The 18,571-nt window shown below is 44.5% G+C and overlaps 1 protein-coding gene across 1 annotated transcript in view; it reads right to left on the bottom strand.

Annotated features, from left to right (window-relative positions):
* Positions 1–2,499: 2,499 nt before the first annotated feature.
* RRAS2 (RAS related 2) overlaps positions 2,500–18,571 on the bottom strand; it is a 63,789-nt gene continuing 47,717 nt past the window's right edge. Inside the window, exons 2-6 of the mRNA XM_080911393.1 lie at positions 15,085–15,172; positions 13,837–13,939; positions 13,434–13,542; positions 5,237–5,355; positions 2,500–3,169 (exon numbers count right to left, since the gene is read on the bottom strand). Of these exons, the coding sequence (XP_080767519.1) occupies positions 3,082–3,169; positions 5,237–5,355; positions 13,434–13,542; positions 13,837–13,939; positions 15,085–15,172 (507 nt within the window). The 3' untranslated portion in view covers positions 2,500–3,081. The remainder of the gene's footprint in view (positions 3,170–5,236; positions 5,356–13,433; positions 13,543–13,836; positions 13,940–15,084; positions 15,173–18,571) is intronic.

The raw sequence follows: 18,571 nt of genomic DNA, 5'->3' as shown, positions 1-18,571 counted from the left end.
GGGGACCTTTGAAGTTGCTGTAGAACACTGTGAAATATTTCAAAAGAAGTGTGGCGGGGGGTGGGGGTGTGGGGAAAGAGGGAGTCCCAAACCACGCACAGGGTAAAAAGTCTTTACAAATATTAAGTGTATGCTTGGATCAATTTAACTTTGGTCAGGAAATGAACCATGAGCTGGGGCAAGCTTGCTTTTCAAGGGCTGGGGACTGTCTGCATCCCACAAGCCATGCTGGATGAACAGCACTGACCAGTCACTGACGTTCAACCGTGGGCTACTCTATCCCTAGGAGGAAAAAAAAGCTTCTTCAGATTGCATTCAGTTGTAAAGGAAGACCTAGTTCAAGCTGAAAAGCACACATACAAACTGGTTACCAGAACAAAGCCCAGTACCTCCAGATGAAAAAGCTGTGTTCAGACACCCAACAACATAAAATACGCAATTCCTATCATCCAAGCACAATTTAATTACAGAGAACGTCAGGATCATAACTAAGGAAAAACCACAGAGCAGAAACAAATACAAACTGCAGAGATGTGAGATCAAAATACACCTTGCCACTCTAGATGCACCAATGAGAAGTCGTGACCCTGGCACTAGGGCGCCACTCTCTGGGAAAGAATGAGAAGGACTGAGTAAGAGGCACGAAAGAACTGAATAAGGAAGGAAACTGGAGATGGGTACCACACACGAGGGGGGAGGGGTGCCACACATCTGTACTTCCAGCACATGGGAAGACTGCTATAAACTCAAAACCAGGCTAGTATGCACGGTGAATTCTAGGATAGCCTGAACTGACCATAACTCAAGAGATGGAGAGAAGGAAGAAAGAAGGAAGGGAAGAAAGAGGAGGGGACAGGGAGAGTGGATCAAAACCAGCCAGGAGTGGGAGACACGCCTTCCAACCCCAACACTCAAACTCAAGCAGGAGTTTAGGTTCAAGGTCTGCTTGAACCACACAGTAAGTTTCAGATCAACCTGGTCTACCTTAGTGAGGCCTTAAATAAACAAAATAAAAAGACCCAGAAAACAAAGCACCACCTGAAATAACCCACTGATCAGGATTAACAAGGAGACCAAAAACAGTGCAGAAACAAGCCTGCAGAAGTTGAAAATGTTGTCATGGAAATATACAATGGTAAGTTCAGAGTGGAAAAAGGGAAAAACAAAATCTGAGGGAACCCCCAGGATTCAGATATTACAGGCTAGCTCTTGGTTTCTAAAGGGCCAGGTGACAAACAGGAACCCCCTCCCACAAGGATATACAATGGTTCTTAAGAGGCACCAGAGCCAAAGATAAATCCACTTGCTTCCTGGGCAGTAAATTTTCCAGCAACGTGAACAATTATTCTGAACTAATGGGAACATTTGAAACACAATAAAGTTAAGTGACTTTTTTTTGTATTTAAATAAATACATGGTCTGCTTTGTCAAAGACATTTTAGGATTCATCCTCTAGGAATCTACACAAACATATTCACCTCCCTCTCTCCTCTACAGCTGGGATTTCTCTGTTAAAAACACTTTAGAGAAAAAGTTAAAACCCACTGACCTCAAGAAAGCAGTGGAACAGTAAGACCACCTGCAGAACTCCCTAAGACACAGTGCAGAAAGGGCACAGGCTACTCCAGCAGGGTTGACATCCCTCATCGAAGCCCTGGCATGAAAAAGGAGCCATCAAGCATCGTCTGGTGATAACAGATCAACTTTAATTCTAGCACCTGAAGCTATACAAGGGTCCACTTTATAAACTTCATGGGGCTGTTGTACACATTCAATAAAGTGGCCACTGTGCAATACCATTGAGTCTCAAAACCAGAAACACACTTTGAATTGCTTAAACACAATCCACAGAGTTAAAAACAAAACCAGAAGCCATCCACAGTTACACTAATTGTCAAGTAGAGGTTTTACACGTAATACTTGATATGACAGTCAATATCTAGCGGGGACTCTGAACGTGACTTCACAGTCTCATCCTGTTGCATTCTGTTAGGAAGGTTTTCTGATTATTGGCCACCAGTGGATGTAACAAGGACCAAGCCAGCAAGCAAAAGCCATGGTCACCGTGGCTTCCACGTTCTCTTTGTCAGTTAACAGTGAGCAGTGAAACTTAAATACTCATCTTCACATATACACAAGGTCCGCTGTGAAAGCACATTCGCTTACAAACATATAAAAATACTTGTTAACTAGTTTGATAAGAAAATAACGTATAAAAGTATATAGCAAAAACATTAATCATCTCTGACTTTGGAAAGATCAACCCCATATTTTATATTACATCAAACAGAAACAGCTTTAGCTTGTGTGGGTTTTTTTTTTTTTTTTTTAATCCCTTAACCAGGAGTATTTGAAAAGGAAGACAGACAAGAACCATTCACTCTTACCCTTACCACGGCTGGAAAAGAAATCAAGTTCACTGAAACACTTAAATGCAGAGCCAGTCCAAACACTTGGCCACAGAGAATATTCTCATCTTGAAGGAGGCATAACAACAGCTTAATCAGCAGTTTTTAATCCATAAATATAACAGGCATTTTGGTATTCTGGTCACTGGAGAAACAAAAGCCGCAGCATCAGGAAAGGTCTGAGATGTCTCACTTTTGCAGATTCTTTTCAGTGTATTTAAGGTTAATGAAAGTTGACATCAAAAGTTTTAAAGATAGGCAAAAATTCACATTTAAAAAAAAAATAAAAAGAAACCTTCCCTATACTTCTATTTAGAGTAACAGTAGGCAACATGATTCCGGAAGTTAAAAATTACTTCACAACCTATGACTTCAGCTTAGCAAACAGCTCAGGCTCCAAACTTGGTTCACCTCTAAGAAAAGCCCTTAAAGACTGCATCTGTGTGTAGACGTGTGTTTTAAAGGAATCAGATAATGTCTGAAGCAGCCTTAGTGTCTCCTTTACACAAGTCTGGGAAAGACCGTGACATTAGCTTCACAGAAAGGATTAGCCAGCTTCTTGGTGTAAGGCTAACATGGTGATCACCGGTCTAAGGCTATGGTACCGGATGATGTAAACGGTGGCAGAGGTGAGGGCTTCCCTGGCAGTTGTTAGCTAAACCTCAAGGGACTCCTAGAAAATGACACAATGGCAGCCTTTCTTGTCTTTTTCTTTCCGGGTTGGTTCTGGTGAAGGAGGGCATTCTTGCTCTTGAAATTTCCTGTAAGACAGAGAAATCTGAATAGTATCACCATTCGTAATCGCTCAGGACAAATGCAGGTTATTTCTGGACATGTTACATTGAAGTTTGCACATTTCTCAGTGTCCACCACAACAGTGGTTCCTAGCCTTCCTAGTTCTGCGCCTTGTGGGTCATGACCTCTTGGGGGTGGAGTGGGGTCACACATCAGATATCCTGCATATCAGATCTTTACAGTTCATAACAGTGGCAAAATTATACTTATGAAGTAGCAATGAGATAATTTTGTGGTTAGGGGTCAGCACAACATGAGGGTCACAGCATTAGGAAGGTTAAGGATCACTTATTTAACAGAGTCCCTCATGTTGTGGTGGCCCCGACCATAAAATTATTTCATAACTCTAATGTTGCTGCTGTTATGAATCATAATACAAATGTTAATATCTGTTTTCTGGCAGTCTAAGTCAACCACTGTGAAAGGGTCATTTGATCCCCAAAGAGGTCCCAACCCAGTCTGAGAACTGCCACGCCAGGGGTGAGAGCAAATCCTCGGAAGGAAAAGAAGAAGCAAGTGCCCATCAGAGCAGGGTGGAGCTCAGGAGCGGGGTGTCTGCCAAGCATGTGTGAGGCCCTCGCAAGAGACATACCAATGGCTTTCCTGGCCAAGCCTGAATCAATGCCTGCACAGTCTCTTCCTAAGTTGAAATTCCTGGACTCAAAGATACGCTTAGCAATAAGCTTGCATCATCAGGGACAATGGAAAACCACCTCTTACAGATGCGCACAATTATCCCTCTTCTCTGCCGCTTAGTTAAAGCAAAAAATCAGCACTAGACAAATTGGTTAGTTTCTGACTCTTCAGTTTTTTACATGGGAATAATAAAAACCTACCCTTTCACAACTGTCATGAGGGCTTAAGCTTCCGTGATGTTTAAAAATAAAAAAATATAAAAATAAATTCTTCACACCTGGCTGATTGACAGGTGAGAATCTGGGATTCTCGAGAGTCAAAGAGAAATATGGGTATTTTATTAAGGTAGTTTGTACGAAGGAACCACCTCATCGGTTAAGCACACTGAAGTGGAAATGGGGTGGGGGAGGGGTGGGAAGCAAAGCCCCCCAGGTCAGCACTGTTAAGTTACAGTTCAGTGGTGCCCAGACCATTCTCACTACTTAATCACCACCACTGCCGTCCCATCCACTTCTACAATGTTTCCGTCCAGCAGAGCTGGAACTCAAAGACCAAACCTTACAGCCTCTTTCTTCCCTTCCACAAAAGGAAGCCTACACTCAGGGGTCAGTTCACGGAGACACACAATGAACCAGAGCCCCCTCCATATGCCTGCCAAAGCTAGCTAGTTAGCAGGGATAGCCAGGAGATGGAAAGACAAGGAAACGGGGCCGCTGAGATCCACAAACTAGTCACAAGCAGCCTATTCTGTGCAACGTGCACAGCAGACCTTACCCGCCACCTCAAGCATCTTACAGTCCACAAGGAGGACTGCTGGGCCATCTCCCACAGCACCTCTTCATAGACTGCAGTGCATGCATCTGTGTCTTACTGGGGGGCAAACACCTGAGACACAGTGGAGTCTCTGCTGCTTGAGCTGCTCTTAGCCTGGCAGGGGATTTGGCAGGAACTAGGAATTTGAGATTTGGATTCAAGTCCCAGCGCTTAACAGACATAGAGGCTGAACAAGCAGTTTCAATTGTCTGTAGACCGTTTCTCGCCTGAAGGGGAGGGTAAAGAAAGCACCCGGCTTCCTGGGTTGTAGTAAGGATCCGATGCACTAATGCTGAAAGAATGTCACTCAGTGTCTGACAGGGACTTGATTAGTGGCTGTCATCACTACCGTCAAAGCATTTACTATTTTCAAAATCCTTACATGTACTTTCTTCTTCAACTTCAGATAAATGAGATTTTTATGGGTTGAAAATGCCTAGGACATGCCCTGCATTTCATTGAAATTTAACCCACAGTGTGCACCAGCCCCTAGTTCAATCATTCCTACTTCACAATTCCCTTTCTCACTGCAAACACTGCGTGGCCATGTGCCAGAACACGCGCCCAGCACGGGTTCTGCTTACCTTATAACCCGGACAAGCTCATGGAAAGCTTGATCTACATTCATCCTGATCTTTGCCGATGCTTCCATATAGGTGACCTTGAGCTGCCGAGCTAACTGCTGCCCTTCTTCCTGCGTTACCTGAAATGGACAGCAGAGATTGTTAGCAACCCGGCTGGGCCACATCTAAGCCTGGCTACACACATAAGGGGCTACTGCGCCACCTGGAGTCCAAGATGGCTTATCGTCAGAAATGGACAGATACCACAGTGCAACACAATATGAAGCCTCCCTCTGCACAGCTCAGAAAAATGTACCTGTAATACAAATACAGTTGGCCTGCAACGTTCTTGGGCTCAGCCAACTGCAAGTCAGAACGCATGGACTGAGATAGATGTGGGAGTGGAAGGAACACTGGGAAGCTGGGGCCCATCTTTGGCTACACAGCCCCTGGGCTGAAGGGTAACTCTAGTGGGCACACTCATGTATAATCTGGCCTTTATTCCTAAACAATACAGAACAATGTTTATGTAGCATTTTTGCCATGTTAGACATTGTAGGTAATACAGAATTTTTTTCAAATATACAGGAGAATATGCAATGGTTACATAAAAATTCTCTGCTTCTGTTTAAAAGGGGCTTTTAGGTATCTATAGATTCTAGTGACTGTTGGGGTTCTGGAACAACCCCTATTGCTATCAAAGGACATATGACTAGCTTTCAAGGTTTAGTCTGGAGATGACACCAGAAACATTAGACGTGGTGGTAAAGGAAGAGAAAACAGAAAGTGCTGAAGCAGCGCCTATGGGGTCAGGGAGAGCCTGCCCAAGGCGGTGATCCAAGAACTCGAGTCTCTAAGTATTGGCAGAGTAAGAGAACAGCCATGGCCAAAAAGGGGGGATGGGAGTGGGGGGAAGGTGCAGCAGACGACCTTAAGAGCAAATCAGCTTGGCTTGCTCAGACTAGAATTTGAAAACGGACACAGGCTTCTCAGGCCACAGGACCTCCTTGTTGTCTTGGCTAGCACCCGGTACACAGGAAACGCACAAGTACGTGGAGAGGGGAGGCAAGTAGGAGTGCTAAGCAGGACCAGGGCTGTGGGAGAAGAAAGAAAAAGGAGAAAGAAAGGGTGGGGAGGAAAGAAGGAAGGAAGGAAGGAAGGAAGGAAGGAAGGAAGGAAGGAAGGAAGCAAGCAAGCAAGCAAGCAAGCAAGCAAGCAAGCAAGGATAGAAGGGGAAAGCAGAAGCCATTAATTATCACTAACCCTCTGCATTTTAAACACAAAGAATCCCCAAAGCAGTAATTCCCTAAAGTTATTATGCAGTATGTATTTATTTTGCATAAATCCTAGAGCTTAAAGTTGAGGTTTCCTGGTACATGCCTCTTACTGCTATCCTCAGAGTAAATGCTGGAGAGAAGTTGGAAAAGTCAGATATGAAGAACACTTCAGACCCCTTTCCCCCGCTCCCCAAACATCACAACCTTCTGTTCTCTCCACCATGCCACACTGGTACACAGGAGGAATGCAGCCAAAACTGGTATATGTTTCATACTCTGAGCATTCTGAAGTTATCTGAGTTCCTGGACACTCAGGAGCCTTTTCTACGCTGCAGTGACAGTGAGAGGGTGCTCCTGACTATGTGCTCTTGGGGTCATGGCACTGTGCCCCTACCATACTGATGTTGTCAGCTGAAGGATTTTATTGATTTTAAAATGCCCTTTATCAACTTTTCAACCATCCTGCTTATAAAGAGAATTATTGAAAATAAATGCCAGATATTATCAAATGGTTTTTTTCCCCCTCTACTGAGATGATGGTGTGATCTTTCGTTTTCAGTGTGTTGATATGATGAATTATGATGGTTTGTTTCCACTCCTGAAACAAACTCTTCTGGGCACACTGCCTACTGTTACAATTCAATTCCTAACATGTCATTAAGGATTTTTACATGTATGCTCAGCAGAGAGAAGGGACCGTGATTTTTCCTACCTGTCAGACTTTGGTTTCTGAGTAATCCTGACTTCGTAGAGCAAGCAGGAAAGAAGAGTTTGACACTGGACTATTTCTTCCTAAAACATTTAGTGGAAGCCACCAGTGAGTTCATCTGGGCTTGGCCTTTTCCTTGCTGCAGGCAAGTTTGACAAAGGCAAGTAACGGACACCCTCCTAACGGACACCCTCTATCCGGCTGACCCAATGCATCTCAAGAAGCTCTGCTTGTCTTTCAGGAAGGTGGCCATGGTGTCAGGCTATTTACAGATTTCCTAATGCTTTATGCGTTTGTAAGATGTAAAGTGGTCATGGTATCTCTTTCACTCCATACACTGATCTGGCATCCCCTTCTTTTACAATGGGACTCAAACCTAGAGCTTCATACGCATTAGTTGAGTTGGCAGGTAGGTAGACAGAGACAGACTGACAGACTGACAGACAGACAAACAGACAGACAGACACACACACACACACACACACACACACACACACACACACACACACACAATCTTCTCTTTATGGTTGAAGACTTGCCAGTTTGGTCTACCTTACAAAAGCCATTTGGGTTCTTACTAACTCCTGTAGTTTCTATATTCCTCTTTTCTTGTGGGCAGAGGGCCTCGCCCACACCAAGTCCACATCTACCACTGGCCCGGTTTCTCTGCTTCTCTTCACTCCTTACTATTGCTTAATCTGCCAGTTTCCTTTTCTAACAAACCTAGTGACACAGCATCTCTTGTAGCTGCCCACAAATCTTGACACACTGTGTGTGTGTGTGTGTGTGTGTGTGTGTGTGTGTGTGTGTGTGTAAGTGGCACCTCATTCAAATTTCTTTGTAATCCCCCCCCCCCTTCAGTGTTAGAAATATGCTTGGGAATTTGGAGATGCCCTACTATGTTCCATTTTTTGGAATAATGCAAACTCTGTGCTGTTGGGTGGAATGTGCATTAGGGTCCGTTGGACAAGCTGCTCCGGGGGTCTACGACAGCTGTCTACACATCACCTTTTCCCTCTACATGGATCCATCTCCTTCTCTCTGCAACCTTTTAACTCTCATTTCAGGACTTCTGAAGCTGTTCAAAGGCATGTGAATGGCTAGGACCATTAAGTCCTCTTGGTGAATTAGTGTCTGTGACGCTGAAACAGCTCTCTTGACCCTGGGAATGCACTGGTTCTAGGATCTACTTCACGGCTATCTTTATGACCACTTTATCTTCACTGCCGCCAACACGGGACGCCTTACCACTTCTACTTTAAGGGGCTGTGTGTCTTTAAGCTGACAGTAGGCGCCTTGTGTTTTCATCCAGAGACCATTTGCCTTTCTTCCAGTGAGGAAGACCTGCTCTCTTTCACTCTCTATTCTGAGTACACCTCTCTCCTGCCTTCTCGGTTAAGAACGACTTCTGCATTGCCCTTTCGCTCCCCACCTCCCCACTGGCTGATTCTCTTCATGTCTCTTAGGCTACCTCAGTGGCTTCAAAGTCTACATTCTAATTTCACATATTTCATGAGGCCAAACTGATTTACACACAGCCTGAGACCCATATAGTGCCTGCTCTGTCTTCCTGCTCTTCTCTGGTGTTACCAGCTTTTACCTCACATTATTTTTACTTCAGACATTCAATTATGCTTGAAAGAGGTTTGAATAACGTCATTTACACTGACCCACATAATTGCCAGGCCCAGTGGTCCTCGTTCCCCTGTGTTGACTCATAGACTCCCCCATTGGGGTCATCACCTCTTTATATTTCTGATAATCTGGGTCTAATGGTGCTAAACTCTTACATTTCATACATCTTTAACTCAACTTCACTTTTAAAGCAAGAATTTGCCGGGCACTGGTTTCTAGACAACAGGATTTCGCTCTCGGTGTGAGATATGTCATTGTACATTATTTCCAGTGAGAAACAATATGGATATGTCGCCTGTATCAGTTACCGCACACACCGCTGTAACAAGACACCGAACACGAGAATCTTAATTAGCTCACAGCCAATAGTAACTCTTGCACCACCCTGAGTTTTGCCCCTCTGTATGCAGGTTTGTGCTTCCTTAGCTACTTCTCAGATTTTTCTTTAACACGGGTCATTGAGAGTTTTATTATGAAATGCCCTGTAATTGTCTAACTGTTGTTTGTGCTCAGGGTTTGCTGAGCACTGTGGATGTGTTCAGGGCAGCTTCCACCGAACTTGGAAATCTTTGGCCAGTAAGTATAGCATCTGGTGCAATTGTCATCCCACGAGCTCGGGTTTCTGGAGGCTTGACTCGATCTTTGTACACAGCCCACATCACTTCTACCTCACGCAGGCAGTGTTTCTATAGCTTCATACTGTTGGAAGACAGTGGCATCTGTTTAGTGTCTCTGTCTACTGAGTCCAGTGCTTCTGCAACTTCTGGGTTTCATGACTGGCCTCTTCATAACATGGGCTGTGCTTTGGTCTTTCTTCGAGTGACCTGTATTTCTGAGTACATACATGGGATACCCCATTCCCCAAACCCTACAACCATTCATTACTATAAGGACCAAGGCTACTTCATGTGGCCCATCCCCTGCTATAGCCTAGCAGAGGAGCACACAGGTCCCACAGAATTGGCACAGCAACATTTATATGATTTTTTAATATTTTCCTGGCCTTCCTTCAAAATAGCACACCTGCCCCAAGGCTATGAGGTTGAAATACATACCAGATTCTTCAATCGAGTAAGAGTAAGTGGGTGAGAGGGGATGCTTCATAGGACAACGCAGGAAGAGAGAAAGGTTTCTGTATTGAGAAAACCAGTCAAGGCAAATCCCTTCCTACTAAAAGAAAAATGCCTTCATATAGTCACAGACTCTCTTTCTACAATGCTCTCCTTTTCCCTCCAAAGTAGGGAGAGGGAGAAAGAGAGGGAGAGAGACAGAGAGAGACAGAGACAGAGAGAACAAGCATTTGTCCGTGTGCACATAGAGACCAAGCAAAGGTCTGAGTTGAGTGCCCTCCTCTACCACTCTCCTTATTTTATGGCACATGATCAGTGAGTCAGTTCCAGCCGCTCACTTTGTTCCCTCCGATGCACACCTGAGCCTCCCAGCAGATACACAGTTTAGGTCTGTGCACACATTTGGACAGAAGGATCAATTCAGAAAAGCTTACTCCGAGCTAATGACAGAAATGTGACTGATGGCCTATGCTGTTTCTCATGCTCCTGGTTTTTATTTCACTGAGAGTCCAGCACACTGTTTACTGATGTGAATTTTTTATAATCCCGCAACATATAAACAGACAGTATTACAATATGTTGAATACCTGCAGGCAGATGGAAACTACATGCGTCATACTGGAATCTTTCCTACATGGATAGCTTTAAAATAGCACCCAGGGCCAGCAAAATGGCTCAGCAGGTAAAGCTAGGTAAACCTTGGGATTGAAGTTCAGTCCCTGCAACCCATGTAGGGTAGAGAGAACCAAGTTCCAAAAGCTGTCTTCTGATCTCCACAAGGATGCCATAGCGTGTGAGCCAACACACATCAAACACACACAATAATAAAATAATAACAATAATAATATTTTTTAAAAACATAGACCACACCCATAGCTAATAATGCCATCTGCTGTCTCCAGGATCCCTCTCACTGTCCCTCAACTGTTTCACCTGTTCTAGAGACATCTACACGTCCCATGCTTCTCTTCCATTCTTTCACTGGAACTCCACCACATAAACCCTTGAGAGAAAAGCTTATTTCTAGAGTGGGAACGAGCAGCAGTGAGTACGGGGCGGGCAGCAGTGGGGACGGGCAGCAGTGAGTACGGGGCGGGCAGCAGTGGGAACGGGCAGCAGTGAGTACGGGGTGGGAAGCCCTTCTTTGCACGTGTGCTTCATGACTCCCTTCCCCACCCAGCAGAGTGAGTCCCGGAACACACAAGGAGCAATGGAGAGAGCCCTGGGCAGCAGATAATAGGTGTAATTAAGCTCATATTCGAAGATATGGGAACAACAGACACACAACTGTAGCCTTGCACTGACAGCTGTAGAGACCCCTTTTCATCACTGCAACTTCGGAATATCAGGTCAGAAAGAGGCCTAGCAGGAACACTTACTCTCCACTAATAGTATCAAGACACTTTTCTGAGTCTTAGCGTGAGACCAGGTGTGTCCGACCTGCAGTCTGCATGCTGCAGGCCTCCCAGATCAGCCATCAGTACAGGCCAGTACATCTGCCGATGGCAGCTGCACACAGCAATGCCGACAAGCTGAGACCCACTGAACATCACGTTTGGGCTAATCATCCCCTTCACGTCTGAAATTCGGTATGCTTCCAAGAGTGTACAGGGGCTGGGAGATGAACCAGTGGTCCGGAACACTTGCTGCTCTTCCAGAGGACCAGAGGACCTCCCAGAACCCATACCAGGTGGTTCATATCCATCTCCAGCCCCAGAGGATCCAATGCCTTCACTCGGATGCAGCCACAATCACACAGAATTAAAAAGAATAAAAAACTTAGTTTTTTGGACAAATACAAAAACAATCCAAGGTTTTGTTTTAAACAGTTGGGTACAAATGGAAATCTGCCTTGGTGCTACATGTCAATCTATTTTCCTGACAACTGTACTTTGCCAACAAAATCCTAAGAATCTATTAACAGTGGCTGGTGACGTGACTCAGAGGTAAAGGCACTTGCCACAAAAATCTCGCAACCTGAACGGATCCCAGGTGGAAGGAGAGAACTGACCCCAAAGTCATCCTCTGACCTTCACACACACTCTGGCTTGAACGCACAAACACTAATGCATGTGTGCACATACATACACACACACACACACACACACACACATTCTATATGTATAAACATAATCATATTAACTAAAACAACAACAATAGCAAAGTAAAAAGAATCTGTTAACATGAGATTACATGAGAACAAGAGAAAAATACTAGCAAGAGACAATCTCAGTGCAAGGCTCGAGTTGTGGGACAAAGACTATAAAAATTATACAAGAGGAATTTTTCATCAGGGCAGCACTGACTTACAGCTGATTCCATTCTGAAAAGAGACGGCAGACAATCAACAACAAAACAGTTTCAAAGAAACTGATACTAAAGGTCACTAGCATTAGAGCTGGCCAATGTGGAGCAAAGAAAATTCAGTTATATATTAATTAAACTTAAGAAAAATCCAAAACCAGATGTTGTAGTGCATTCCTATAATCCCAAAGGCTGAGGCAGGAGAATTTCCCTTTTGAGATAAACCTGGGCTATAAACTCAGGGCTAGCCCAGGCCACCCAACAAGACTAGCTTGGGGGTGGGGTAATCTCTACATCCTATTATATACATACATATATAACAGCCATTCCTTACATAAAGGGAACTGTGAGTCAGCAGTGAATAAACTAGGCACGTGTAAGTCTTTTAAGATTATATAATGTGACTAAGCATGGTGGCACAGGCCTGTGATGTCATCACTTGGGAGACAAAGAATCACCTGTTCAAAACCAGCCTGGGCCACACGGGATGACCATACCTCAAAACAATACAAAGGGAAGTAGGGGAGAAGACATAATCAAATGAAAATTCTTCATAGGCGTTTGACAAATTAAATCATGGTTATAAAATGAATGGTTTGCTTGCTTTCTTTCCTTTGTTGGGGGGGGGTGTGCTTAAAGAAGAAAGCTGATTAAATTTACTTCAAGAAACGAAGACAGAAAGGGGAGGGGAGGAGGACAAAAAACTATCTTCTTAACTTATAGTTTTTAGGTGTTATCCAAATCACACGGATCTGGCACTAACACAGACACATGCAGACTTATGTATAGAGCTCTCTGGGATTCTGCATAAAATAATGAGAATCTAATCCCCCAACACTCTTCACTTTTGCCATTCTGTGAGGCCTAGTGTGCCAAACTCAGCACCAAGTGGTGCTGTGCCGCACAGTGTGCAAGCGTGCGCACACACACACATATGCACAGGTTTCTTTTTTTTTTTTTTAGCAGAAACATGGCTGCGTATTGTACTTTATTGAAATCAGGAAAGCTTCACAAAGAAAGCAACAAAGCCTGACTCCTGGGTCACAGTTAGTGGCATTAAGTGCCAATTTTAAAGGGGACACTGCTCTCAATGGAAACTGCAGGACTATGTGCAGATAGGACTTACAGCCCGCAAGCCATTAGTCCATGTTTCGGCACGGGCGCTCCACTCCTTCATCTAGTGCTTACGTAGCTTCCCAAGCACACAGCCGCCGCCTGCTCACCTGTCTCTGATGGTCCAGGTCAGCTTTATTGCCGATTAAAATCATGGGGAACTCATCACGGTCCTTAACTCTGAGAATCTGTCTTTGAAACTTATAGATTTCTTCAAAACTAAAAAAAACAAAATAAAGACATAAATACATTTTGCTAAGAAACTAAAGTAAGTGAGTTTTATATTCTGTTTATTACTGTATTACCATTTTTCTACTGTTTAAAAAAAAAAATGAAGATCTTAATCCCATAAAATAGCAACCTGGACAGAACCTAGCACAGCTAAGTCCAGTTTCATTAGCAACATTATATGAATTCTACATAATAGTTGGTCTCTACATGACACTTTTCCACATGCATACACTGGGTTTTAATTTTGATCATACTGATCCTCACACACTAACCGGCACTGACCTGCCTCTATCCGTGACTGAAAAGACCAACAGGAAGCCCTCGCCTGTCCTCATATACTGCTCTCTCATGGCTCCAAACTCCTCTTGTCCGGCTGTATCCAAAACTAAAGAAAAACAACAAAGAAAACTGTGCGGTTATAGGTTATAAATCACCTCCTGACAGGGGCAGCCCCCCAGTCCTCAACAGAGCCTATTTGATGTGAGAGGTGACGCATCCCTGTCTTAACATTTCATTCCCAGCACCAGAGGCACATAATTCTCTAATGGCAGACAGTTTCGGAGTTTATCTTCATCGCGCAGATTGATTTTGTGGCTAGAATATATTAGCATACCAATTACAAGGTTAAAAATATCGAACACATCCAAGCAGATGGAACCAAATCAACTCTAAAATCACTTGGTTATTTATCTTCTCCGTGTGCAGCTCTCAGGGGGAAAAAAGATGTCTGTAAGTTCAGTCAAGAAACCGGGATTGGGGCTGGAGAGATGGCTCAGTGATCAAGGGCACTGGCTGCTCTTTCAGAGGTCCCAGGTTCTGTTCCCAACACCTACATGGGTCTTAACTTCTTGTAATTCCAGTTCTGGAGAATCTAAAACAATCTTCGGGCTTCCTTGGCATGTGGTGCACATACATACATGCACATAAAAATAAACCTTAAAATCAACTATGTCTGCCTCTGTATGTGTCTGTCTCTGTGGGTCTCTCTCTGTCTCTCTGTGTGTGTATCCATCTCTGTGTTTCTGTTTCTTTCTCCATACTTAGCCCAGCTGCTAATGTATTTCTTAATCTTCCTACTAGTTAAAATGACAAGGTTTTCTTCAGCAGGGAGACATTGTTACTGTTAAAGCCTCTAAGCTCTAAATCTCCCATTAACAAATACTCTCTCTATGGCCACTTCTCCTATTTTAACTTTTGCCAAATGACATGAAGGACTGAGACCTGACATTTCTTCCTACTGCCCCAATAAACACACTTCAAGAAGTTACGGTAACAAGATCAGTTTCACCAGAACATTCCATCAGTCCCCTACCTGACTGATGACAGTAAGTGCCAAGGATAGCTCAGAGGGAGAGACCGTGCCAAGCATGTGCACTGCCTACTGTTTGAACCCCAGTAAAGCAGGGAAGGGAATGTTAAAAAAGGCTTATTTCAAGATAATCTAATACTTCAGTTGTACTATTTAACCTGAGAAGCATCAAATGCAACCTCATTTTAAAAATAAGGTGTGAGCTACCCGTGTTTACTTACTGTCCAGCCGGGCCGCTCGGTCATCGATCACACACTGCTTTGTGTATGAGTCTTCGATGGTTGGATCATAGTCCGTCACAAAATAGGACTGGTAAAACAAACAGAAAAAAAGCCTCATTTAAACCAGTCTTGTTGCTTTTCAGAAAAGAATACATGTTAGTTTTGTTGGGTTATTATAAAGATTTTATTTTTAATCATGTATACATACGTTATCTGTATGCAAACCTGTACATATTAGGTGTGGGTATGTGCAGAGACCAGAGGAGGGCTCCAGATCTCCTGAAGCTGGAGTTCCAGGCGGTTCTGAGCTACCTCTTATGGGTTCTAGGAGCAGAATTCTTATCCTCTGCATGGACACACACTCGGTGCACACCCCAGACCCCAAGCCGCTGCTCTAGCCCCTGTATCAGTTTCCAGTTCTGTCGGTCCCACACCAGTCTCCTCGGTGCACTGTTAAAGAAAAGCTATTAAATATCCTGAATTTCCCCTTCCAGGGTGTTCAGAAAGAATGCAAAAGATCTGTTACATTTTCCCCTAATCGCTTAGTGCTAAGTATCTAGGGAAATTAGAAACTGTAATTCAGACCTATTCAGATTCGGTAAGCACCGGTTGTAAGAACCAAAGCAGACAAGGATGGAGACAGCAGTGAGGGGGAGTGTGTGCCATGCTCTTCCCTGAAGAAACTGGCTTGAAGACGGCGGGCATCACCCACAGGAAGCACATGCTTTCACTCAGATCTCTGGGCTCTTTTTCCTTAAATTGTATTCCTCTTACACGAAAGCCTTCCAACTGGCATCTTCAAGGTTGAATAATTAAGGAATCACAATTTCCTCTTACGATTAGAAAAGAAGCCAGGCACGGTGCCTCAGATCTTTAATCCCAGCACTCGGTAGGCAGAGGCAGACACATCTCTATGAGTTCAAGGCCAGCTTGGTCTAAATAAAGCAGGGCTATCGAGGGAGACCCTTGGAATGGATGGCTGGGTGAGAAAGCAATCTCCTAACGTTGCTCACTTCTCAGGAAGGGCACAGAGAGGACACTGACATCATCCTTTCTCAAGGTCCCTTGGCTTTGCCAAGGCTGACTTCCTTGGGCTACTTTCCCACTGGCTTGAAGAAATGACTTGTTGCACGCAGGAACCAGTGACAAAGGAATTAGCCACTCTTCAGGCCAGGGTTCCTGGAAGCAGGCAGTGTCATTCTAGGGACACAGAATTTTTAAGTGACACGCCCAAGCATGGCCGCCTATGCTCAGAGCAACTCAAGCAAAAGTGTTAAAGAAAAAAGTGAGCAGAAAAAAATGTTTCACATTTCATTCATATTTTAGGAGTAGCCTTAAATGTGGGGTCATTACCCATAACTCTATTTCCTTCCAGACACGTCCATTTGAAGACAGGAGTTATTAAGCAAAGCCAGCAAGGCGTCCCGTACCAACAGCAGTAGCTTTTGGTAGGAAGCAGGGGGTCCGTCACCACCCTGAGCTGGCTTCTTACAGAGTGACCCAGGCAGCGACAGGCAGTGTCTCTGCTGGGCTCCACAGGACAGGAGGGTGGACAGATAAAGCACGCTGCTTACACTTGCAGGGGAACATTTTAATTGGGGTGTTAGGCGGCGCAGGGGTGGGGGAACAAGTCTCCCACGGTAGCCCAGGGTGACCTTTCCTAATAACCCTGCCCACACATGAAGCACTAGATTACAGGTGTGCACCTATCCCTGGCTGATGATGAATTTCTTACTTTTCTTTATAGCAGTCTGATGCTTCTTGCCTGAATCTCATGACTCCTCCCCTTTGTAGTCCAAGAATAAAACTGAGGGCCTTGTGCATGTTTGCCCAGGGCCCGACTACCCCAGCTTTTCACCAGGAAGCACTAACCCCACTCCTCCCTCTAAAACCATGGCGAAGGATTGTTTAAGTTGTGTGTGACGGCTCTTCAAACAGCAGTGTTCTGTTCTGTGAGACCAAATGAAGACAGTGACATATGCTGTTGGTTTACAGGCCCTTGAAGGCCACAGCAATTGTTTGACTTTCCTTTTAGTACCCGAGCCAGTTTGCTCTGAAGGATAATTTTTGGAACTAATCTTAATATTTTAAGACTGCCACTTTCCTATTTGCCCATTAAACACATCTGCCCACTTTTTTTTTAATTTTAGTGTTAGTAGATTATACATACATGCACATGCATGTGCTGTATTTGTGTATGAGGGCATCACATGTCCTCCTCTATCTCCCTCTGTCTACCCCTTTTGAGGCAGTCTCTCCCTTTGCCTAGAACTGCCAGGATTGTGGCTAGAACGGAAATCAGCAAGCACTGGCTATCTCATGTCCCTAACCCTCCCTGTTACAGGACACAGCTTGTTACATGGATGCCGTCATCCCAACTCCAGGCTTCAACCTTGCCTAGGAAGCAGTCTTAACTGCTGAACCCCTTTCTCTGTCCCCACCACAGATACTCATCTCCAGCATAAGCCTGATGTGGTGGTGAACTTGCCTTAGCTACACAGCCAGTTCTTGGCCAGTCTGGGATACAAAAGACCCTGCCTTTAAAAAAAAACAATAGAGTTGGTTGTAGTATCAGACTCAACCACAGGGAGGCAGAGAAAGGCAGATCTCTGTGAGTTCGAGGCCAGCCTGACCTACAAAGTGAGTTCCAGAATAGCCAGGGTAGTTATGCAGAGAAACCCTGCCTCAAAAACAAATGATTGAATAAATAAATATAGGTAATAAATAAATAGACATAAAATATAAAAAACAGTACTTGAACTTAGAAACGGATTGAGCCAAGGGAGTCAGTAAAAAGCAGTTTTCATGGGCCGGAGAAATGGCTCAGGGGTTAAAAGCACCTGCTGTTCCTCCAGAAGGCCTGGGTTCCGTTCCCAGCACCCACATGGCAGCTCAGAACCATGTATAACTCCAGTTCCAGGGGATCCCATGACCTTTCTGGCCTCCTTGGGCACAGCACACACACAGTGCGTAGACATACCTGCAGGTGAAATACTTATAAAGATAACATAAACTAAAAAGAAAAGCTGAGTTTCATTCTAACTGCTACTTCCAAGCGATGGGATCTGAGGCAAACGTCCAGGCCAGAACTTCAGCACTCACAGCAGAGACAGCACTGAATCAGGAGCAGGTCTACCAAACCAGACTCCAGGAAGCACGGGGCAGGCTGCTGCTCTTCAGCTAGAACAGTAACTGGGCTGGTGTCACCGGTTTTCCTCAAGTCCAGAGCTGTGTTCCTCTGTGGTGGGACACGGAGGGCAGCTGCAATAACTCTAGCCCCAGTTGCCCCACAGACTCTGCCATGAACCATCTGGAATGTGTGTCTGAGTGCTGTGAACCCAGTGCTCTGGGCTGATAACAGTCTGAGTGTAAAGCTCCCATCTGGGCTTCTGAAAATATTCTCAGGAGCCGAGCAGTCATGACACAGATAAACACACACGCATGAATCTATCTTGTTCATTTAGCAGTTGTGTGTTTGTGTGTGTAA

This window comes from Micromys minutus (assembly GCF_963924665.1).
Source record: "Micromys minutus genome assembly, chromosome: 2".
Classification (NCBI taxonomy): Eukaryota; Metazoa; Chordata; class Mammalia; order Rodentia; family Muridae; genus Micromys; species Micromys minutus.
Note: the sequence above shows the minus strand (reverse complement) of the source record. Positions and strands in the feature narration are given on the sequence as shown.